Source organism: Acomys russatus, chromosome 19 (genome assembly GCF_903995435.1).
Source record: "Acomys russatus chromosome 19, mAcoRus1.1, whole genome shotgun sequence".
In the NCBI taxonomy this organism is placed as follows: domain Eukaryota; kingdom Metazoa; phylum Chordata; class Mammalia; order Rodentia; family Muridae; genus Acomys; species Acomys russatus.
In genome coordinates, this window is record NC_067155.1 from 54,012,522 (window position 1) to 54,037,163 (window position 24,642).

At 45.6% G+C, this 24,642-nt stretch overlaps 1 protein-coding gene across 1 annotated transcript; it reads left to right on the forward strand.

Moving 5' to 3' along the window:
- Positions 1-46: 46 nt before the first annotated feature.
- Rad9b (RAD9 checkpoint clamp component B) lies at positions 47-24,599 on the forward strand. The gene is made up of 11 exons (XM_051161556.1): positions 47-138; positions 2,265-2,335; positions 2,851-3,000; positions 3,186-3,300; positions 7,700-7,799; positions 11,937-12,043; positions 15,808-15,914; positions 16,004-16,068; positions 17,222-17,341; positions 19,033-19,261; positions 24,398-24,599. Exons 1-11 carry the CDS (start codon positions 81-83, stop codon positions 24,506-24,508), a joined length of 1,233 nt encoding a protein of 410 aa, XP_051017513.1. The 5' UTR covers positions 47-80; the 3' UTR covers positions 24,509-24,599.
- The last annotated feature ends 43 nt before the right edge of the window (positions 24,600-24,642 follow it).

The following is a 24,642-nucleotide window of genomic DNA, read 5'->3' on the forward strand; positions in this document are numbered from 1 at the left end:
GTGTTGTGAGAAAAATTCTCGCGGGTAGAGCAAGTGCGGCCTACATCCGGGCAACTGCGGCCGGCGCGCTTCCACCCGCCATGCCTGTTATCCCGGTAGCAATGCTGAAGTGCGAGATGACGGGCGGTGAGGTGAAAGGTGGAGCGGACATTCTCGCATTGTTGCTTAGAAGAGGAAAAGCCTAGCATCCGTGAAGTGTCTCCATGCCTTCTTACGGTTCCTCTGCCATCCTTCGCCATGACTGAGGAAGCGAAGCCTGGCCGTAGCGCCCCTCACGAGGGCCCTGCTGGGCTTCGAATAGCATGGCCAGTCTGTTTTATTTATGCCTAGTATTTAATTTGGTGACCATGAGATGAATTGTGGCATTGGCCTTAGTCTCAGACTGATGAAGGCTGTTGTGGTGAGAAGTTGAGGAGAGAGTAATACTTGACCAGCAAAAGTTTTATTTGGGGCCGGGCGTGGTGGCGCACGCCTTTATCCCAAGCACTCGGGAGGCAGAGGCAGGCAGATCTCTGTGAGTACAAGGCCAGCCTGGTCTACAAAAGCAAGTCCAGGACAGCCAGGACTGCTACACAGAAACCCTGTTTCAAAAAAACCTTTTTAAAAAGTTTTATTTATTTATTTATTTATTTATTTATTTATTTATTTATTTGGAGCCCAGGGAAAACACCCTGCCCTTTATTCGAGATTCTGCCAGAGAACTTTGTTTTTTTGTTTTGTTTTGTTTTGTTTTTTTAAGATTTATTTATTATTATGTATACAGTGTTCTGTCTGCATGTACACCTGCAGGCCAGAAGAGGGCACCAGATCTCATTATAGATGGTTGTGAGCCACCATGTGGTTGCTGGGAATTGAACTCAGGGCCTTTGGAAGAGGCAGCCTGTGCTCTTAACCTCTGAGCCACCTCTGCAGCCCTATTTTTGTATTTTTAGTGTATGATCTTGAACAAGCTACTATATGACTTTGAAGCCAGTTTTCCTCAATTGGAAAATGACACAGATATTAACACCTTCGTCGACAGTGTGCTATACGCATGGAAAAAAATACATGTCATGAGCTCAGTAATTAGAAGGGTGATATGGGGAACTACATTGTGCATAGCCTTATAAAAGAGAATGATTGGGCTGGGGACAGAGTTTCTGAGTGGACAGACAGCTTGCCTGGCACGTACAAGGCCCTAGGTTTCACCCCCTTACAGAGGACGAGAGAACCCAAAAAGAAAATGAATGAAAGCATTAGCACAGAAATTGGTTTGCCGGGGAAATAACTTTGTTGAATTTTATATCGCTGTAGATTTACTGTGTTTTTACTATGTGTGTAAAGGGTATTACACAGTACTCCTTGATGGACAAAATGTTGTGTGGATCAGCTTAATAATTGAGCTCTCAAGTGTAGCCTGAGCTTTGTTCTACCCTAAACCTAAAAGTCAAACGTTAACGGGAAATCATCATTCAGATCTACTCAGAAAAAAAGGGATTTCTTTTTTCTGTTTTGTTTTGTTTTGTTTTGTTTTGTTTTTTTCTTTTTTGAGACAGGGTTTCTCTGTGTAGCCTTGGCTGTCCTGGACTCGCTTTGTAGACCAGGCTGGCCTCGAATTCACAGCAATCCGCCTGCCTCTGCTTCCGGAGTGCTGGGATTAAAAGGCGTGCGCCACCGCGCCCAGCTCAAAAAAGGGATTTCAAACCAGTGGCTCCAGCTTAGTGGCATCACGTAGGTTTGGCCACTTTGTGGTGAGTTCCTGTCATGGTGCCTCCTCTCACAGTGATGCACTTGGCTAGAACTTGACAGAGCCTCCAGGTTGAGATCACTGTGGCCTAACCCGATCATACTGGAAGCCAAGATGCTGGCTGCTTGTTGTATATAGCCCATGAATCAAAGGGAGCCGGTAGCTGGTTAGTTTCCAGCCTCTGCCCAAGAAGCCGAGAGTGGATGGTAGAGCCAGGTTGAAGAAGATGGTACGGAATAGGCTTGAAATTTGGGTAGGATGGTTCCCAACGATTCCCAGATACCTGTGCTTTGGTGGATGGGGAGTCTCTGCAGCACCAAAGACCCCTCTTTCCGTCTCTGGCAGTCTGACCCATAGGGCAGTAACAACGAGCTCAACCACAGAATCACTGGAAGAATTTGACAGGCGTGGTTAAGTTGGTCAGTTGACCACAGTGTCCTTTCAGTTTTCCTCTGAGTCCTGAGCATGCAGAAGTAGTCTTGGGATTGTCTTTAGTGCTGCGAAGGAGCATGAACAGAACCTTTCTTTTCTTCTGCAGTATTCGGGAAAGCAATACAAACTCTGTCACGAGTGAGTGATCACCTCTGGCTAGACCCATCTGAGAAAGGTGTAAGTAAGTCCAGTGAAAGGGCAGGTATAGCTGGGCATGGTGGCGCACGCCTTTAATCCCAGCACTTGGGAGGCAGAGGCAGGCAGATCACTGTGAGTTCGAGGCCAGCCTGGTCTACAAAGGGAGTCCAGGACTGTTACACAGAGAGACCTTATCTTGAAAAAAAAAACCAGTTGGAGGCATGCATTCCTAGAATGGCTGAATTGAGTGATAACTTCTCCCCTTGGACAAGGTATGAGGTGATCAGTCACACAAGGCTCTTTTCTACCACTTTCCACTCTTCTTCGTACATTGGCGTTATGGTCACCGTGGACACTGACAGTTTTACAGTTTCAGAGCTTAATAGTATAGATTTTGTAAATGGGTGTTCAATATAGATACAGTGTGTAGGTGACCATGTGCAAATTCAACACACATGGTTTCATTTGAATATATTTGTGGCCTTAAATGCATAATAGAATTAATTCAGGATAGAAGTTGGTTTTCTCTGAAACAGCTCACTGATGTTTTCCAGCTTGCTCTGAGAGCTGTGAATTCTTGTCACTCAACATATGGCTATGTCCTGTTCTCATCTGTGTTTTTTCAACATTATCAATGGTCACCCTCAGCCACGACGATCGATTCTGGCATACCACTGAATTTAAATTGCAGATTGGCAATAAAGGTAAAAACAGTTGGTGTTCTCTTAGAGGGGAGAAATGCCAGTTGTGTAGGGCATAACAGCTATACTGTACTTAATCATCTGACTACCATTCACAAACACATGGGCTTTTCCTCTGTTGGGTTTTAAAAGCTAATGGGACAGCCAGACTAAGTGTGTTTGTTGTTTACAATGTGTTTGTGTTGCAGTCAATTCTGCCAATCTTTAGATGCCTGAATTATCTCGAAAGAAGTGTAGAGAGGTGCAAGATAGTCAGCAAGTCGGATCAGGGCAAAGTCGTCATTCAGTTCTTCTGCAGGCACGGTAGGTGCAGCTGAGAGCCGCGTGTCTCTCAGTAGTCCTTTCTTTTTTTCTTTTTCTTTTTCTTTCTTTTTTTTCTTTTTTCTTTTTTTTTTTTTTTTTTTTTTTTGGTTTTTTGAGACAGAGTTTCTCTGTGTAGCCTTGGTCGTCTTGGACTTACTTTGTAGACCAGGCTGGCCTCGAACTCACAGCGATCCGCCTACCTCTGCCTCCCTAGTGCTGGGATTAAAGGCGTGCACCACCACACCCGGCTTTTTTCTTTCTTTTTTTTTAACACATACATTTATATTATTACACATAAATAAAATAAACTACATACAGCAGGAAGAACCACGAGACAATCAGGAATTATATAAATGTTGCATTCATAGTGATGTGGCCATTTGTACTTGGCAAACTTGAAGTAAACATCCTTCCTATCTTGTTGAGTCTAAAATTCTGAATGAAAATCATTATCTATCATATCTCTATTAACTTAGAACATCTATATAGATCTCAAAACATCTTAACCTGTAGCCAACTAAGTTGAGTTATAAGACTAAACTATCTGGTCTTCAACCCCATCAGAGACTTGAGAAGGAATAAAACTTAGTTACCTGAGTGAACCGGAAATTCAGGTTAGCAGATTCTTAGTATTTCTATGCATACAGTCTGCAAACTGACTGTGAAGTGGGGTATGTACAGGTCTGGAGCATGGCAGCTGTGGCAGCTGTGGTCTTTGCAGGTGTACTGTAAGGTGGCCCCTGTTACTTTCTCAGGCCTTCACGGCACACGCTTGTCCGCATGCGAAACAAAGCAGCTTTTAAAAATGTCCAACTGGGGAGATGAGTCAGTCAGCCTTGCAAGGAAGTGATCCACTGTCCAGCTAGCCTAGCCTACCTGATTGACGAGCTTGAGACCAGTGAGAGGCTCCATTTTAAGGGAAAACAACAACAATGAAAGCTGGTAGACAGTCCCCAAGGAATGACACCTAAGATTGTGCTCTGGTCTCACACACCACCCACCCCACGATAGCACACAGGGCATATGTATGTCCCCTACACTAGCACACAGGGCATATGTATGTCCCCTACACTAGCACACAGGACATATGTATGTCCCCTACACTAGCACACAGGACATATGTATGTCCCCTACTCAAATGTTCAACTGAATCTCCGTTGGTTTTCCTAGCTGGATGTAACAGCACCCATCTCTGAACCTATCAAGTGGCTGAGGCAACAGGGTCATGAATTTGCAGCCAGTGCAGCTATACAGCCAGTTCCAGGCTCTCAGCTATGTAGTGAGAGCCCGGCTCAGAGCACTTAATCCACACCTGGGACAGTGGCCCGCATCTGCTGTGTTCAGGAATGGTCTGATGGAAGGTGGGACCCTTCCATTCACTTCCATGAGATGTTAGAATCATAGTTCTTAGTTTTGACTTACATTTATCTTAGAGTAATTTTTATTTTAGTGCGTATTTATAATCCTTAGAGTTTTCTCTAAAATATAATGGTGTAGCACTATTACTCTTTGAATCTAAATCCATGTAACAGCAAACCATGTGCTGAGAGCATACTTGGGAGGATGGCAAGGCTGACTGTCACAAGTTCTGTCCCTCTGCTTGTGAGCTCTGTGGAGAATGTGAGCTCCAGGAGCCTTCCCTCTCTGCTGTGTACACTGGGTGACTCTGTCCTCATGCCCCAGGCTTCTGGGAAGAAACAGTGAGGTTCCACAGGAACAGGCCAGGGCAACAGAGACAGACCCTCAGCAAACTTGCTCTTCAGTTATGTTCAAGTACAAGTGTTTCTTCCTGCAGTTTCTACAGAGCATGGTCAGTACAGCTCATCTTTGTGACTCCTTTAGCTAAGCTCTACTTTGCGTAACTTAATATTTCCTCAGCAAGCTTAGATCCTTCATAACCTCAGTTTACCATTCCAGCTTCTTCTATATTGCTATTAAAGCTCCTAAGATTGTCCCTCTGTGGTCGCCATCAAAAGTTGCCAATTTTATTTTTTTATTTTTGTTTTTTCAAGACAGGGTCTCTTTTTATTTTAAAGATTTATTTATTTATTTATTATGTATACAGTGCACATAAGATCACATTATAGATGGTTGTGAACCACCATGTGGTTGCTGGGAATTGAACTCAGGACTTCTGGAAAAGCAATCAGTGCTCTTAACTGCTGAACCACCTCTCCAGCCCCTTTTATTTATTTATTTATTCATTTATTTATTTTTGGTGCCAAATTATCAGTAGCCCCTCACTTTAAAAAGTTGGAGTCTGGCTGGGTGGTGCTGGTGCATGCCTTTAATTACAGCACTTGAGGCAGAGGCAGGCAGAGGGCAGACTGGTCTACAGAGTGAGTTCCAGGACAGCCAAGGCTACATGGTGAAACCCTGTTTGGAAAAACAAAACAAAAAGTTGGGGTCTGAACCCAGTGTGATAGTGCATATCTTTAATCCCAGCCCTTGGGAGGCAGAGGCAGGCAGATTGCTGGGAGTTCGAGGCCAGCCTGGTCTACAAAGGGTGCCCAGGTCAGCCAGGGCTAAAACAGAGAAACTCTGTCTCAGAAAAACAAAACAAAAAGGAAAAAGAGAAACAAAACAAACCGTTGAAGGTCTGTCTCCTTACTTTGACATCAACAGTGGTTTGCATAGGTTCCTAGCCTAGGCCCCCAAGACCTGGCTGCTTCAACAGTGCCTCAGAGCTTCTCTCCTGGCAGGGAACAAGCCAGGGCTGGACTTGTGGGATAGACCACATGGCCTCGGGCACCCTCGTTGCTCCCACTGAGGCTCTTTGCAATGAGCCCACCCCAGATGATCCTCCACGTCTAAGCCTAGGCTAGACCTCAAGAACCACTCAATAAACTCAGGAGGAGCCAGGAGTGATGGCAACCACCTTTAATCCCAGCACTCAGGAAGCAGAGGCAGGAGGATCTCTGTCAGTTCGAGGCCAGCCAGATCTACAGAGTAAGTCCAGGACAGCCAGGACTATTAAACAGAGAAACCCTGTCTCAAAAAACCAAAAATGAAAAATAAATAAATAAACAAACAAACTCAGGAGGAATAACATGTGTTAGCTGTTACAAGGAACTCGATTTCTGAGTGGTTTGTTACATAGCCAAATTAAGAAAAGTGGATAATACACAAATGTGCATATTTATTAGGTTAATAATTGCTGGTTGCAGTGGTGCACACTCAGCACTCAGAGGCAAAGGCAGGTTTACTAATGTTTGAGGCCAACCTGCCTACATAGTGAGTTTCTAGCCAGCCAGGGCTATTGATAAAACCCTAGTAGTGAATCTTTGCTATTCAGTAAAACGAGGCAAGTGTCAAGTTTTATTTATTTATTTGAGATGAGGCCTGACTAGCTTTGCTGGCCATAGAACTCCATGTAGATTAGGCTGGCCTTGAATTTACAGAGATCTACCTGGCTCTGCCTCCTGAGTGCTAGGATTAAAGGTGTGTACCACCATGCCTGGAAGTTTTTAAAGAATATTTATATATTTTTTGTTGTTGTTGTTGTGAGCCTAGCCTTTAATGGCTGAGCCATCTCTCTCCAGCTCAGAATTGAAAAAAAAAAAAAAGTGTGTGTGTGTACATTTAGTGTGGTTCAAACTAAAGCCATCATACTTGGTGGCAAAGTTTTTTGTGTTGTTGTTGTTGTTTGAGACAGGATGCCTGGTGCACAGGGTTCTAGAGACCCTGGTACTGGAGTTACAAACAGTTGTAAGCTGTCTGAGGGTGCTGGGAACTGAAGGATGGTCCTCAGCAAGAACATCAGGTGCTCTTCGCCATCTCTCCAGCCCCTGAAACAGCAAGCATTTAGGACAGGAATACTTGGCCTGTATTTGCTATTTCTCCTAAAGCAAAAATAAATCACAGACAGGATTTAGAGGTCTGACTGCCTAACGTCCTATAAAGAAAGGCTAGTCCTGAATAAAGTATCTAAAGAGAGGCTTGAAATCTATAACCTGTCTTGCCAGTTAGTGTTTCCCACACATTTAAGATGCTTCTTTTCAGGGACTGGAGACATAGCTAAATTTGCAGAGTGCCTGTCTGTCATGCAAGAAGTCCCGGGTGTGATTGCCAGCACTTGAGCATCGTGGTGCATGCCTGTGGTCCTCGCACTTGGGAAGCAGAGGCAGGAGGATCAGGAGTGCAAGATTTGAGACCACTGGGCTGGGTGAGGCCTGTCTGTCTAGTTTGCCCAGAGGATGTGGTGTGTTGCTCCTTGTCCACTAGGGGGCAACAACACATTTCATAATTAAGGCCACATTCTACTTCAGGCTGTGTGCACCTGCCACACAGGAAACATTACTTTAATTTTATTGCTTTAATTTAGCTGTAAAAGGCAGGCTTTTAAAGCCTGTTCATTTTGCACTTACAGTTATTAAGAGGTTGCTTTGTTCTCTTTAAGGCATTAAAAGAACTCACAATGTGTATTTCCAAGACAGCCAGCCCTTGAAAATCCTCTTTGAAAAGAGTTTGTGTGCGAACATCCTGATGATTAAACCCAGGTAAAGGGTCTCCTGACGCCTCCTTCTCTTCTGAACACAGCGTTCTCAGGCAGTGAACAGCTCACTTGGAGCTTTTCTTTACTTTATAAGATTATTTTTAAGTCAGCACACACAGTGCTGGGTTTCTTTATGGCATGGCATGCTGTGTACATTGTACTTTGGTCACACTCTGTTGCCCTCTCTTGCCCCCACATCCTCCTAGAGCTTTCTGACCAGTTATTCTTTCTAAAAAGGCTAACAATGACTTAAAGCAATCACTGACATTGTCACAAAGAAACTTTGAGAAAGACAGGTAGGTGACAGCTGCTTAGAGGAGGCAAGATGGCCACCAGGAGCTCTGAAATACCTCCCTGTGGCTTTACACTTCGAGTCCAGCCCAAGGAGAAAATCTGTTGGGCTACTTTACATCTATACACCTTCTGTTTTGAGCCGTAGAACACACAGCTTGAGGACATTTGAACACTTTATGCAAATTTGTTTTCTTACTCCGTTGTTTCCTAGGTAATGGGTGAGCCATGTTTGTCAACGGCAGGCGCTCAATCATTTGCTTCAGTTGCAGTATTGGCTGTTTATTCCCATGACTCTGGAGCAAGGTGTATTTTATCTTACTGGCTTTGTAAATTACAAAAGGAATCTTTGTTCCCCACAACTCATCCAAATGCACTGCAGAATGGCAAGGGTGTGACTCTGGCCCTCTGCAGCTCTCTTAGCAGTCTGGTGACCCTGCCTACAGCACATGCCAGTGTGTGAATGCACATGCTGCTGCACATGTATAGAGGTCAGAGGACAGCATGCAGGCATTCTCTCCTACCACACGGGGCCTGAGCATGGAAGGAGCGCAGGTCATCATGCTGGCAAACAAGCCCTTCACCTGCTGAGCCTTTTTTCTGGTTCTAAACTTGCCTTGAAACTAAGCTACTGTGAGGAACTTTTGATATCAGTTCACTGACATAAATCTGATTTTTTTCTTTGTTTGTTTGTTGAGACAGGGTTTCTCTGTGTAGCCTTGGCTGGCCTGGACTCACTCTGTATACCAGGCTGGCCTCGAACTCACAGGGATCCACCTGCCTCTGCCTCCCGAGTGCTGAGATTAAGGGCGTGTGCCACCACATCAATCTGATTTTGAGTAGTTGCTTTTCTCTTTGCATTGTGTGTCTGAGCTAAAATCTCCTACTGATTACCTTACAGGGGAACATTTAAGTAGCTTCCCCAGTTTTGCTGCCGGAAACAACCCTGTATAGTACACAGAATAGGTCTGTTAGCTAGTGCTGTGGAGCACATTCTCCCCAAATGTAGAGCCTTCATAAGTCAGGCACTTATTACTCTGTTGAAATAGCTGGGCCTTAAGTGGACGTTGCTGGATCAAGGTCTCTCCTGCGTTTGAAGACAGGTAGCACTAGAACTGTGATATCACTGGAGGCTCACCTTGGGGAGGCACTGCAGAACTCACTAATAAGGCTGCTGGAAGCTCAGGAAGATCCATTCCTGAAAGTTTTCACAAAGCCGGAAGCCTCAGGCCTTTTCCAGTCTGGCATCAGAATCACCACCCCGTAGCTCCTGCTGTTTTCTCTCAGAAATAAGTCTAAGCCCAACTCACACTCAAGTACAGGGAAGTGGATCGTTAGGACCATGGTACAGGCTGCCCAACAGAGTCCTGAAAATGGAGGTAGTAGGTCAGGGGCTGATAAACACTTTACATTCCTGTGAATTCTGTCAACTCATTCACCATCCGAATACTGTCACTTCCCATTGTCACTAGCACATGAGTTCTTCTAAGTAGAGAACATGATAAATCTTTGTATAATACATACATACATACATACATACATACATATACATACATATAAAACATACATACATAAATATATTATGTATACAGTGCTCTCCCTGCATGTACACCTGCACGCCAGAAGAGGGCACCAGATCTCAAGACCCATCATGTGGTTGCTGGGAAGAACAGACAGCGCTCTTCACCTCTGAGCCATCTCTCCAGCCTGACAAAATAAATATTACAAATTTTGACAGCAGTATAAGTAAAATTGTTGCATTTTCATTGTTAATAATGGGTCTAAGAAGGCTAGGCATGGTGGTGCTGCTTTTATTTCAGCACTCAGGAGGCAGAGGCAGGCAGATCACTGTGAGTCTAGTACAGGCAAGGCTATACAGAGAAACCCTGTCTTGGAAAACCAAAAAAAAAAAAAAAAAAAAAAGTGGGGCGGGGGGCTGATAATTTTATGTTTAGTTAGTTTTTCTTTTTTTCTTTTCTTTCTTTCTTTTTTTTTTTTTTTTTTTTGGTTTTTCGAGACAGGGTTTCTCTGTGTAACCTTGGCTGTCCTGGACTCACTTTGTAGACCAGGCTGGCCTCGAACTCACAGCGATCTGCCTGCCTCTGCCTCCTGAGTGCTGAGATTAAAGGCATGCGCCACCACGCCCGGCTTAGTTAGTTTTTCTTTGTTTGCTTGCTTGTTTTTAAATTTTTTAAGCCAGGGCTTCTAAGTATAGCCTTGGCTGTCCTGGACTCATTTTGTAGACCAGGCTGGCCTTGAACTTACAGTGATCTACCTGCCTCTTGCCTCCCTGAGTGCTGGGATCATGGGCATCTGCCAGTGTGTCCAGCTGACAGTTTTGGTTTGGTTTGGTTTTTCTGGGTTTTTTTAAAGACCCTTTTGAGACAGGGTCTCATACCTGAAGTGAGAACTTAAAAGCCTCCACCAAGTTTATTTGGTATCTTCTGGGCTGGGGTGTAACAAAGGGACAGAACTCTTACCTAACATGTACAAGTCTCTGGCTTTGATACCTATAAACACAAAAGAAAGAAAAAAAGTTACTTCAAGTTCCAGCACAGGAGAAGCTGAGACAAAAGTATTATGAAAGGCGGGCAGGCGCGGTGGCGCACGCCTTTAATCCCAGCACTCGGGAGGCAGAGGCTAGTGCATTGCTGTGCGTTTGAGGCCAGCCTGGTCTACAAAGTGAGTCCAGGACAGGCAAGGCTACACAGAGAAACCCTGTCTCAAAAAACCAAAAGAAAGAAAAAGCATTATGAGCTCAGGGCCAGCCTGCGTTGCGTAGCAAGGCTCTGGCTCAGAGCAAGATTTTGGCATTTATATAACACCTTCCCTTTAAACAAGAGAGAAGTCCCCAGATGAACTTGATAGTTGTTCCTGGTGTTCTGGCATCAAGATGCCCTGCTAACTATTGTCTAGCACCAGGCTAACAACGGAGACAACACACATCCTAAGAATGTCATTTTTATCTAACAACTCCTCAAGTGCAAAAGGACGGCAGAACTTGCCATTTCTCTTCGTTTTGTTACAGTGCAATTTTATTTTATTTTAATTTAAAATGCTGTACTTTATATTTTTATAAGATTTGCTTATTTCTGTATATGAATGCTCTATCTGCATGTATACCTGCAATAACCATTTCATAATTAAAGGTGGTCTATATAACAAGTTGAGTTCCAGGACTCCATAAATAGACCCTGTCTCAAATAAATAAAAAAACAAATAAGTTTAATTTGGCTTACAGTTTCACTGGCTTAGAGTCCACCACGAGAGCAGGAATAGCTGAGATCTCATATATCAAAACTGCAGGTAAGAGGCAAAGAGAAAACTAACTGCAAATGGCACCTTCCTTCTGAAAGTCAGAGCCTACCCCCAATGGTACACCTCCTCCAATAAGGCCACACCTCCTAATCCTTCCCAAACAGTTCCATCAGCTGAGGGCCAAGTGTTCAGGTGCCCAAGGCTTACAGGGGCCATCTCAATTAAAGCCACCACACGAGTGTCTAGCTTAGTTCATCCTCAGCTGTGTCTGAGCAGCTCATCTTCTACTGTCCCCTTTCTGGCCTGGAGCCAGAATGGAAGGCACCATCTGCCCCAGTGTTCTGCTCACACCGCAGCCGCTGCACGTTTTCTAAAGCGGTTCTGACATTTCACATGCCCTTGATTCTGAGCTCTCTTAGTTGGCCTGCAAAGGAAGATAAAATTTAAAAATACAATAAGAAAGAAGGTAGGCTTTTGGAGGCAGTTTCCTCAGTAGTAAACAGGCCTGTTTATTTCCAGATTCGAGACTCGAATAGCAGTAAGGTTATTGCTGTTTCCACCTCACATCGGTGCCTTTCATCACATTTCACAGACTGCTGGCCGAGGCCGTTTCTCTTCTAACATCAGGCCAGGAGGAAGTCACCTTCTCTGCTACTCCAGGCAGCTTGTGCCTCAAGAGTTCAAGTGGGGAATCACTGGGTAAGGCTGACATCTGCCTTGTGCCAGGCTGGGATGGAAGGTACCTCCTGCTTCTTCCACCTGAGAAGTGGCAAGCCGTAGAAAAATGGCAAAATCGATGTACAAGCCTGGGAAATTTATACGATTCACATTTGAAGTGTATGGCTTTGAATTTTCAGCTCACTTTAAAATTAAGAGGGGTTGTGAAGAAAAAATATTTTCATGTAAGGACTGGCTTTCTGTGGTTCTCCTTCCCTCTTGCCCTGCCTTCCATTCTTTTTTTGTTTTGTTTAATTTTTTTTTGTTTGTTTTTTGAGACAAGGTCCCTCTGTGTAGCCTTGGCTGTCCTGGACCCGCTTTGTAGACCAGGCTGGCCTCGAACTCACAGCGGTCCACCTGCCTCTGCCTCTGGAATGCTGGGATTAAAGGCGTGTGCCACCACCGCCCGGCTTCTAGTTTTTTTGTTTTTTTGTAAGGCAGGGTCTCATTATGTAGCTAGGGTGGCTTAGAACTCACAGTTCTTGTGCCTCAGCCTCCAGGAGCTGGATCGCAGGCTTCCTCTGCTATGCTCAGCTCAGGTAAGGTTTCAAAAGCCGCTCACCTCTTACTGTCCTAAGAGACCAGCAGTCTGACTGAGAGGAGCTTTGACTACATATGAAGAAAAGATGCCTTGGAGTTAGAGCTTTACAGTAGCCCAGATGGCAAGCACAAAGGGCAACATGTGAACACTCCCGAAATCTAAGTCAGTTCCCCCAAGGCTGTGTAGAAGGGAATTTTGGTGTTGAGATCTTGAAAGGGGACTGCTTTGGGCCACCTTGCTCTATGCAGTGCCTTCACCAGGGATCTTCTGCTCCCTGTGACTGAGGTAGAAAAGAGCTGTGTGGTTATCTTGTTGTGTTGCCGACCTGTGGTGGGCTTCGTGCCCAAGGCCGTGCACATGCACACTAGATGAGCATTTACTGCTGAGCTGTGTGCTAGGTCAGGAGCTGTGGTATTTAAGGTGAAAAGCCAGCAGGTGAAGGGCTCACATGGGGTCCAGCGCCTGTGGTGTTTCCCTAGTCTGCCTTGGGGATCACTTGGTCTTCAGAGCCAGCCTGGGAGGCAGGTGTACTTACCGACATGAATAGTGGAAGCACAGAGGGGCCATGTGGCTTGCCTGGGTCACATTTCATAAGTAGTCACCCGTGAGCCTAGTGTGTAGACATGTGGGCTCCAGGGGATGGCTCCATACCAGTGTAATGGCTTCCCTGGGGTCTGCAACTCAGGAGAGCATGGCATGGAAAAGGTACACATGGCTGGTGAAAGGGTCTGGCTGGCTAGAGGTGGCTGTTCAGTAGCCCATGAGCATTGCCCAAGAAGAGCTTTCTAATGAGTGGCTACAGCTATTGGTTGGTTTTATTTGTTTGTTTTATTTTGTTTTTCCAAGACAGGCATGCACCACCGTGCCTGGCAGCTACAGCTGTCATTGACTGGCCACCATCTAGTCGTGTTGTTGAGTTTGCTCTGCTATGACACAAGATATGGGATGAGCCTTCTTGTTGAGGTTCTGTAAAGCATCTTCTTCCATACTTAAGGCTGCACGCCCCAGGAGCCTGGGTGAAGCATCGCAGCACTAAGACATGTTAAAAGGCGTCTTCTCTGTGTGAATACACCTCTCTCCAAAGCCCCCTGTATTATGGGCATCTACCAAATCAGTCTTTTTGTTTCTTTGTTTTGATACAGGGTCTCAATATTTAGGCCTGGCTGGCCTAGAGCGTCCAGCCCACCAAAGCAGTTTTGTAATGTGAAGCTCAAAATACCGACATAAAGATAAATGTATTGCTACAGCCAATGTAGTCAGGGACTGACAATAAATGTTGGAGAGGGACCAGGCAGGTGTGGTGGCACGCGTCTTTAATCCCAGCACTTGGGAAGCAGAAGCACTGTGAGTTCGAGGCCAGCCTGGTCTACAAAGAGAATTCAAGGACAGACAAGGCTACACAGAGAAACTCTGTCCCTGGGGGGGAAAAAAAAAAAGACAGTAGTGGACTTGGGAGACAGAGACAGGCAAATCTCTAAGTTCAAGACTAGTCTAGTCTATAGAGCAAGTTCCAGAACAGCCAGGGCTACAAAGAGAAACCCTGTCTCAATCAAACAAACAAGCAGAATTACCATGAACCAGCTATTTCACTCCTGGGCATAAACCCAAAGGACTCCATACTCTACTAGAGATATTTGCACCCAGTATTTATTCACTAAAGCAAAAAACAAAACACACACACACACACACACACACACGGGAACAAACTTAGTTGTTCATCAGTAGATGAATGGATAATGAAAATCTGGTACATATTTAGCTTTACAGAAAAATGAAATCACAAAATTTGAAGGAAAATGGATGGACTTAGACTCTATAATATTGAGAGTAAGCCAATCACAGAGGGAAAAAACACATGTTCTCCCTCATATGTGGATTCTATAACATTTACATGTATATGTAAACAAAAAATATGTGGGTACAATATAACATGTAAAAAGGAAAACAAGAAAGGGTGATGTTAGGTGTGGAGGAGGGATGGATAAAGGAAAAGGACATGGGTCAGGAGAGAGGATGAAATGCTAATTGTTTTCTAGCTTATCCTTTGTGGGTATCTGTGTGTGTGTATGTGTGTGTGTGTGTGTGTGTGTGTGTGTGTTGGATAAGTGTAATTGACAGTAAAGTCAGAAGGCCAGGGTGGAGCTCCTCAGCCTCAGAATGGCCGTTCCCACGGTATAGAAGCTCACTGTGATGAGTGGACTTGGGGTCTGGGCCCCTCATATTCTCTTGAAAAGGCAGCTTTACTATGCCATAACTCACAGGTAGTCACTTAGTATCCTTGTGGGTGTGCAACCACCATTATAATCAGCCTTGGGGGAACTGACTTAGGTTTCGGGAGTGTTCACATGTTGCTCTGTGTGCTTGCCATCTGGGCTACTGTAAAGCTCTAACTCCAAGGCATCTTTTCTTCATATGTAGTCAAAGCTCCTCTCAGTCAGACTGCTGGTCTCTTAGGGCAGTAAGAGGTGAGCGGCTTTTGAAACCTTACCTGAGCTGAGCATAGCAGAGGAAGCCTGCGATCCAGCTCCTGGAGGCTGAGGCACAAGAACTGTGAGTTCTAAGCCACCCTAGCTACATAATGAGACCCTGCCTTACAAAAAAACAAAAAAAAAACTAGAAGCCGGGCGGTGGTGGCGCACGCCTTTAATCCCAGCATTCCAGAGGCAGAGGCAGGTGGATCGCTGTGAGTTCGAGGCCAGCCTGGTCTACAAAGCGGGTCCAGGACAGCCAAGGCTACACAGAGAGACCTTGTCTCAAAAAACAAAACAAAACAAAACAAAAAAGAATGGAAGGCAGGGCAAGAGGGAAGGGTTTCTCTGTGTAGCCTTGGCTGACCTGGGACAGCCCTTTTTTACCCCTCAGGACTCTGTAGGCTAATGGGACTAAGCTGGGTGGTTGTCACCTGGGGACTCCCCAGCTGTGGCTACACAATGGCTAGCCGGAAGCCCCTGAAGATCTGAAGGCAGCATGCGGGCTATGCTGGCTGCTAGAAATGGCTTGGCACAGGCGGTGCACTGGCTTTGCCTTTTCCTGTTAATTAGAGCAGGCACAGGGCTGCCCAGACCCAAGGGGCAGACTGCACCTTAAACTCCTCCACCTTTAAGGCAGAAGGAAGATTCCCTGGCTGACTAACTTGCAGTTACGTGTTTGTGCTGAACGCTAGCTCACGCCTCTGTTTTCATCTTTATTTTCCTACATGGAACAGATTTAACCAGCTCTGTGTACAGTGAGATGTCTTTTGGCCCAGAAGAGTTTGACTTCTTTCAGGTTGGATTTGATACTGAAATAACATTTTGTTTTAAAGAACTGAAGGTAAGCAAATACTACTGTGAGAGTCAGAGCCAGTTTTTCACTAGTCCTTTTAAAGGAATGATTGCCACTTTCTTCTCCTCTCCCTGCAGGGAATCCTCACCTTCTCAGAAGTGATGCACGCTCCTATAGCCATATACTTTGACTTCCCTGGGAAGTAGGTCCCTGAGAACTCTGAATTTGTCCCTTTCATTTTGTTACCATAACAAAAGCCTTGGGAGCACGGACTTCCTCAACTGTATTAGCAACATTCATCAAACTAAATGTTTGAAAGATGCCATAACATGGTGCTTTATAATTGGTAATTTGGCCAGATGTGGTAGCACATGTCTGTAGTCCTGGCACGTGGGTGGTTGAGGCAGCAAGACCAAAAGTTCAAGGCTAGCTTAGGCCACACAGTGTTTGAGACCAGCAAGTGCTACTAGACCTTGCCTCAAAAAAGCAAAATTAAGAATCGGACATGGTAACACAGGAGGCCTATAATCCTAGCACTCGGGAGGCAGAGGCAGGTGGATTTATGTGAGTTCAAGGCCAGCCTGGTCTATAGAGTAAGTTCAGGACAGCAAGGGCTATAACACAGAGAAAAGCTGTCTTGAAAAACCAAAAAAGGAAGGCTAGAGAGATGGCTCAGAGGTTAAGAGCACTGCCTGTTCTTCCAAAGGTCCTGAGTTCAATTCCCAGCAACTACATGGTGGTTCACAACCATCTATAATGAGATCTTGTGCCCTCTTCTGGCTTGCAGGTGTACATTCAGACAAAACATTGTATACAAAATAAATAAATAAAATATTTAAAAAAAAAAAAAAAGAAAAAAGAAGTAATTTGGCCCAGGCAGTGGTAGTGCATGCCTTTAATACCAGCATTTGGGAAGTAGAGGCAGGCAGATCCTGAGTTTTAGCCTAGCCTGGTCTATAGGGCAAGTTCCAGGATAGCCAGGGCTACACAGAGAAACCTTGTTTTGAAAAACCAAAGTAATAATAAAATAAAATAATAATAATTTGGAAAAATAATAATTTGGTACTTTGACTAAGAGAGATAATTCTGCAACGTGAAACATTTGACTGGTTGCTGACAAGATTGTCTAATTAGGAAGCTATGCATGGTTTAAGCATGTGAACTGGGTGTGAACCTTTAATGGAGTTCCCAGCTAAGACCAAATCAGATCAGCTTCCTGTGGATGCTAAGGACTTCCCTGCTCTCGGTCTGCCGACCTGTGGAAATACTGAAGGAGCGCCTGCTTATGCTCTTTCCTTGTCCTCGCTGTTGTGTTCCTAACAGCTGATAAAAATGGGTGTGGTTTGTCCTTCTAGACCGGTTGTTTTGAGCATTGAAGACATGCTCTTGGAGGCGAACTTCACCTTGGCCACATTAGCGGATTACCCAAGTAGATTGTCTTCACCACAGTCGCTGTGTCTTTCCCAGACACGAAGGTGAGGCTGGAGCCGTTTTTCTTTTTTAATATTTGTGGGATGGCACATGTGCCACCACATGCCTGGGAGGTCAGAGGTCAGCCTTGGGAGTTAGTCCTTGCCTACCACTTTGCCTGACACTAGGCATCTTGCCATTCACAGTTGCAGGTGGATAGCCTGTGGACTGGGGCTTCTCCTGCCATCACTGAATCCGACCCCACATGGGTTCTGAAGGTCCAGACTTGGGCCCTCACACTTGTATAGTGGGCGCTTAAGCCTTTGTGTTGAAACAATTGAATCAAATACTAGACCAGTGTTACCACAACTGGCTCACTGTTACCTTTTTAAAGAGCAGGATCATAGGACATAGGTCATTTTGTATCCTGTTCTCTCCATGACATATATATTGCAAACATGTTCATATCATGATTTATGATTTGAAAACATGCATTTTCATGTAGGTAAAGATGCTGGCCACTGAGCCTGATGACCTGAGTTCGATTCCTGGGACTCACATGATGGAAGGAAAAAACAACTCTTAGGAGTTGTCCTCTGATGTCCACACACACGCCTGAGAATGCATGTGCATGTTCATGCCTGCCATGGCACACATGCAGTCGGGATCCCAGGGACCAAAGCCAGATCGTAGGGTTGGCGGCAAGTGGCCTTTCCTACTGAGCCGTCCTGCAGGCGCACACTGAACTGTTTCATGTAGTCCTATCTTAGTTATCTTTCTTTCTTTCTTTCTTTCTTTTTTTTTTTTAAAGATTTTTATGTGTATTGGTTTTCTGCCTCCATGTCTGTGTGAGGGTGTCAGATCCCCTGGAACTAGAGTTATAGACACTTGTGAGCTGCCATGTGGGTTTGGGGAATCAAACCTAGGTCCTCTGGAAGAGCAGCCAGTGTTCTTAGCAGTTGAGCCATCTTTCCATCCCCCCTTGGTTATTTTTCTATTGCTGTGATAAAACAACACAACTAAGACAACTTACAAAAGAAAGTGTTTAATTGGGCTTATGCTTTCAGAGGGTTAGAGTCCACATGGTGGAGCAAAGGCATAGCAGCAGAACAGCTGAGAGGTCACATCTTGATCCACAAACAGGAAACAGTGCACTGGGGATGGTGGGAGGCTTTTGAAGCCTCCAGGCCACTCCTGTGACATGCCTCCCCCAGCAAGGCCACACTTCCTGATCCTTCCCAAACAGTTCTACCAACTGAGGACCAAGCACTCAAACACCAGAGTCATTAGGGGCTGTTGTCATTCAAACAACCACAGATCCTGTCAGCACAATCCATGTCTATTCTCTGCTGGCTTGCTGGACTCAGGTCTATCTAGGGCATTTCTAGACAACTGTGTGTGTTATTCTTAATTCTCAACAAGTGCTTAGTAGATGGCTTCCTCTTCTTCCTCCTCTTTCTCCTCCTCCTCTTTTGTTTTTTTGTTTTTGTTTTTGTTTTGTTTTTGAGACAGGGTTTCTCTGTTACACAGAGCCCTGGCTGTCCTGGACTCACTTTGTAGACCAGGCTGGCCTCAAACTCACAGAGATCCGCCTGTGTCCATCTCCCAAGTGCTGGGATTAAAGGTGTGCGCCACCATATCCAGCTCTACTGACTTCTTACTCCACAGCTGTCCGTGTCATCTCACTTTATTCTCTTAGTAACATGAAATGTATTTCCCAGTAAACAATTCCATATAATCCCTCTTAATACCCCAGGTCAGACTCCACACAGTCAGATGCTCAGGTGGGTAAAAGCCAAGCCAGCCAGGCCCCAGAGAGCATCTCTCGAGCAGCACCCAAAAGGCTGTTTCCCAAGGATCCTCCAGACAGCAATTCTGCAGCAGAGACCAAGAGAGCCTGCATCAGCCAGGATGACATCTCTGAAGTCCCTGAAACTATTGTCAGTGACATGGAGGAAGGGCCAGGCCCTTCACCCCTCAGAAAGGTAAGGGAGCAATGCTGAGGTTGGCCAGCGCAGCCCACTTCTCAGCATCTGCTTTGATGTAGTCCTGGCCTAGCCACCTTATTTCATGAAGATTATTTCTTTCAAATATATTACATACTTTGAGCAAAATCATCCCTTCTACCCTCCTCTTCCTCCAGCCTCCCCCTGCTCCCTCCTGCTAGTCTCCCTTCCCTCAAGCCTCCCTTCTGCCTTCACCTTTGTATGTATTGAATATGTTCATATTTATCACATTATGTATCTGTATAGGTATGATCCACAAGTAAGTGAAAACATGTAATATTCATTTTTCTGAATCCAGCTTTACTTATTTCATGATGATATCTATTTATATTCATTCTTTAGCAAATGATGTCATTTCATTTTATGACTAGAATTTTTACATTTTTATTTTATGTACATTGGTGTTTTGCCTGCATGTGTGTCTATGTGAGAATGTTGAATCTTGGAGTTACAGTTGTGAGCTGCCATGTGAGTGCTGGGGATTGAACCCAGGTCCTCTGGAAGAGAATTCAGTGCTCTTAACTACTGAGCCATCTCTCCAGCCCCCTGAATAAAATTCCATTGCACACCAGTTTCTCTATGCACTGCTGATGGACAGATAAGGCGGCTACTGTAAAATAATCCAGTAAGAAATGGATGTGCAAAGGGGAGGGGAGAAGAGGGCAGGGAGGGTAATAAACTCGTCCTTAAAAAAGAAAAAAAGAAAAAGAAATGGGTGTGCGTCTCTTGGAGTGTGTTAAGAGTCCTATAGTTGTACCCAGAAGTGACACAGCTGGGGCAGTCATATGGTGGTAGACATTTCTAGGGCTTTTGTTTGTTCTGGTGAGAGTCTTTGGTGTAGCTCAAGCTGGCCCTGAGCTCCTTATGAAGCCAAGGATGGCCTTAAGCTCGTGTTTGTCTCTCCATGTGCTATGACTACAGGCATATGCCTCCACCCCTGGCTCTTTTTTGGTGTTCAGACAGGGTCCTTCGCAATCCTCACTGGCCCTGAACTATGTAGTCAAGGATAGTGGCACACACATGCATACACACACACACACACACACACACACACACACACACACACACACACACATTTTTGGGTTTTTTTGGTTTTTCAAGACAGGGCTTTTTTGTGTCCTGGACTCACTCTGTAGACCAGGCTGGCCTTGAACTCACAGAGATCCGCCTGTTTCTGCCTCCCAAGTGCTAGGATTAAAGGCGTGCGCCACCACCGTGCTACACAGAGAAATCTTTTAAAAAGAGACTCAGCAATTTGAGTTGTATGTTTGCCCATGCTGTCCTTTACTATGTGGGGCCTGGAGTCCAGGTTTTGCTCCCTGAGCTGGTTCACTGACCTTCTATCTTAACTTTTTGAGACAAGGTCTCAGTGAACCTGAAGTTTATTCCTTCAGCTGTGGTGGCTGGCCAATGAGCTTACGGGCAGGCCTGCTCCACCCCAGCCCTGGGGTACCAGACAGGTGATATTATGCTAGTGCTGGGGTCCAAACCCCTGCAGGTTCTCAAGCTTGTGCACCAAGCACTTTGTTTTCTTTAACAAATAAGCAGCTGCACATATTTTCTTACATAAACACTGCTTTCCAGCTGCTCTCTGCACTTAACAGAAAACACTGCTGTCCGCACAACTACAATGTTGTCTTCCTTGTAAGGTACCCACTCTATGTGGCTTTTTGTATTCCCCTAGTAGTTTGTAATTATAAAAGGTGTCACAAGCACTTGGGAGGCAGAGGCAGGAGGATCTCTGTGCTCAGGGCCAGTCTGGTCTACACAGTTCCAGGCCAACAAGGGTATTTTGTGAAGCCTTGCCTTAAAATAGTAAAAAGCTCCAAGAACAAATTGGGTCACACGTACATCTGTTATTAGAGGTGAGGCCTTAGGTAAGTTCCTCCTCAAAGTGTGATAAGGAACAAGTGTGTGCAGATGTTGAGGCCTGCTGCAGCAGTAACAGTCTCCAAGTCTACAAATGGCACGTAATGACAAACTTATAGTTCAGAAGCCTTTGTCTGTTTTTCTTTGAAAGTGTTTTATGTATATGTGTTGGCCATGCATGCGTGTGTCACGTGGGTACCTGGTGCACAGAGATAAAGAGTTGCGTCTGTGTGAGCAGGAGTTACTGGTGGTTGTAATCCCTGTGTGGGTGCTTGGAGCCGAGCCTGTGTGGGTGCTGGGAGCTGAGCCTGGCCTCTGCAAGAGCATCCGGTACTCTGAACCACAGTCATCTCTCTTGTTGTCTTTTTATTGTTGAGGCAGGGTCTCTCTCTGGGTCCTTGGCTGTCTTAGAACTCGTTGTGTAGCCCAGGTTGGCCTCAAATTCATAGGTCCACTTGCTCTTTAGCTCTGAAATTAAAGCCTTTTTGCTTTTATGTGTATATGTGTCTGCGTGTGTGTGTGTGCACATGCAATGCCTAGACATCAGAAGGTATCAGATGCCCTGGACTTACCGGCAGTGGTAAGCCACCCAACTTGGGTGACGGAACTCACGTTGTAAGAGCATGTAACTGCTGAGCAACGTCTCCACTCTCTCAGTATGGTTTTAATTTGCGTTTCTCTGATTGTGAGTGGAGTAATGGAAACCAAACTTGGGTCTCACTGAAGAACAAGTGCTCTTAACAGCCGCAGTCTGCAACCCTGTCCCCTTCGCACGTGCTCACTGAATCCACAGGCTTGTTTGCCACCATGTGTGATGTTTGCTGTACTCACCTACGTGTCTTACATTGGGGTTTTCTTTTTTGTAGTTTTAGTTTTTTGTTTTAGCTGTGCAAAGCTTTTTTTTCTTTACATAGTAAAAATTTTTTAATTTCAAATGATTTTGAGTTAATTAGAAAGCTTTCCCTACACCAGTGACATCCACGTCTTTCCTCTTATGCTTACTTGCTGAGCCGTCTGGAGTCTCTCTTCATGTATGCTGTAAATTATGGGTCTAACTTTCCTTGCAGCCACCCTAGACACCGTTAAAATTATAGCCTGCCTTTGCCCACGGCTCTGGTGTCTCCTAAGTCATGCTATAAACTTGGTAACCTTGTGCCAGTCTCTTGACTTGCTGTGGTTGCCCGTTAGTCTCGTCCTTATTCACTGCCACTTCAGCAGTGGCTTCCAGCTTGGTGGGCTAGTGGCTTTTTGCAGACTTTTTATTTTTTCTGTGAGTATTCACTTGTAATTTAAACTTTAGTAGCAACTCACCCATCTCCATAAAAAGTGTCTGCTGGTGTCTCAATTATTTTACACTTAACTTTGCAAAGCACTGTTATGCTGTTGTATTAGCCACCTGTAATCAGGTGATATTTTTCTCTTTAAGCCCACTTGTATCTTTTAGGACTGTTTTAGAACTTAGACTTTTTAAAGATCTGCCTGCCTCTGCTTCCAGAGTGCTGGGGTTAAAAGTGTGGGCCACCATGCCCAACTGCTCAACTGTCTTCTTGATCTTGTTAGGTTCTTCCACCACAGTTACTGTCATGTGGAAATGGCCTTATTTCCTCCTCAGTGCCAGTAGTTGAGCTCTCGTGCCCACTGATCCTAAGTTACTGCCAGAGCTGGGCATTCTTATCTTGGTAGAAAGGTGTGCTACAGTATTGTTTTCTTAATGTGTGTCTGTCTGAGTAGTGTGCCCATGGAAGCCAGAAGTTATTGGGTACCCAGCATGCATCCTGGAGACTGAACTTGGGTCTATGAAAGCAGCACACACTCTTAAACCCTGAGCCATCTCCCCAGCCCTTTGTATTGCTTTGCTCATGCTTATGTGCCTCACAGCCCACAGTGACCCATGGCCAGCAGAAAACTGGCCCTCTCGCCTTCCTTTGCTTTGTGGTGCTGGAGACAGAGCCCAGGTCTCTGGCACGTTAGCAGAGTGCCCTACCACCGAGCCACAGCCCAGCTTTCTTCCTCTGTGTGTGTGTGCATCATCCCTGCTTGACCCAGGAAGGGCTGTTGGCCAGCCAGATTTTAAGCCCAGGTAAACAGCAGGAGCAAGAGCAGGTGGGACTAGGACTCACCCCTAAGCAAAGTCAGACAATGCTCAAACACTAAAATAAGCCTGAATTCTGCAGCCTCAGAGGATGGGTGAACACTACTGAAAGCTACTGCACTGGGCCAAATAGCTGGACAGAAGAGGCTCCCCCCATCATTTCTCTAGCTTCAGGGACCTTGACCTTGCTCAAGGCGAGACTCTTAAGAGGCAATACTGCTTCTAGCTAAGGCAGGTGGGCTCTTTAACTGGTGACCACAGATGTAGCTGCAGGAACAGCACAAATGTGCTCTCTAGCTCCAATGATCACCGTGTGAACTGGTGAGCTAAGCATCAGGGTGTCACTTGGCCTGCTCCTTTCAGTTTCTGCCAGGGCCAGAGTCTGGGACCTTCTTGTGCTCTTAGGCTCATAAGTCCCCTTCTTCTATCGCCCAAGCCACACAGTCAGGTTTTTAGCCTACCTGGCTGACAGCATCAGCTTTGCAACCTGTTCTCATCACTACTTACCTGTGTGAAGGGGGTTCTGGGTTTAATCTGTGGTGGGGTCTATTGTCCTGCTCACCACAGCTAAGCTGGGCAACTGCAATGAGGGATATCAAAAGCTGCACAAGGCATCTTCTCTCTGACTAGCTCATGCCATCTGCTACAGGAGGCTGGTTCAGGCACAGGACTTGTTCCCAGGAGGTGCTGAGGTCAGCAGCTTAAGACAGGGTAGGAAGGAGATGAGTACAGAGTGGTGCTTCTCTGTGACAAAGGAAGGGCAGCGGCTGGAGAGGGCAAGAGGGCAGAGGACCGGACATCTCAGCATCAGCAACATCAGTGCTCTCCTTCAGCAGTGCAGAGGGCTGGGAGTCAGCTTCAATGGGGGCAGGGAGCCAGCTACCGACCCCCCCTTTGACTGCAGAAGACTCCTTGCCTCTCCCAGTCCTGGTGAACTTTTTTTGTAGTTCCAGGAGAGGTCACAATGGACTGCCATTCACAAAGGTCCTGTCTGACGGTGGCTCTAGGTGTGTTGAACAGATATGGTGTCCACAACTGACCACCATCAAAGACAGCGACAGCTCTTAGCCCCATTCTCAAAGATGCCGCCTGCCTGGGCCTTCAGTGTGCAGGCTTTGTCTTCAGAATAAACTGCAAGCTTTTTTCTCTTCTAGTTTTCCTGCTTGTTCTTTGGAGCAGTTTCTTCTGAACAGCAAGAACATGTTGGCCACCCCTTGGACAGCCTGGCAATGGCAAGTGACAGTGAAGAGGACGTGAGTGGATGAGTGTCCACGGGCTGATGCTCAGTGACAGCTTCACTGGGTGTTGGGCCTGGCTCCCTGAACACGGTGTCTCTGCTTTTCCCAGTATCTTGGTACACTATTTGCGGGGACAGAGCTGGCAGCACAGGAATGAGCTG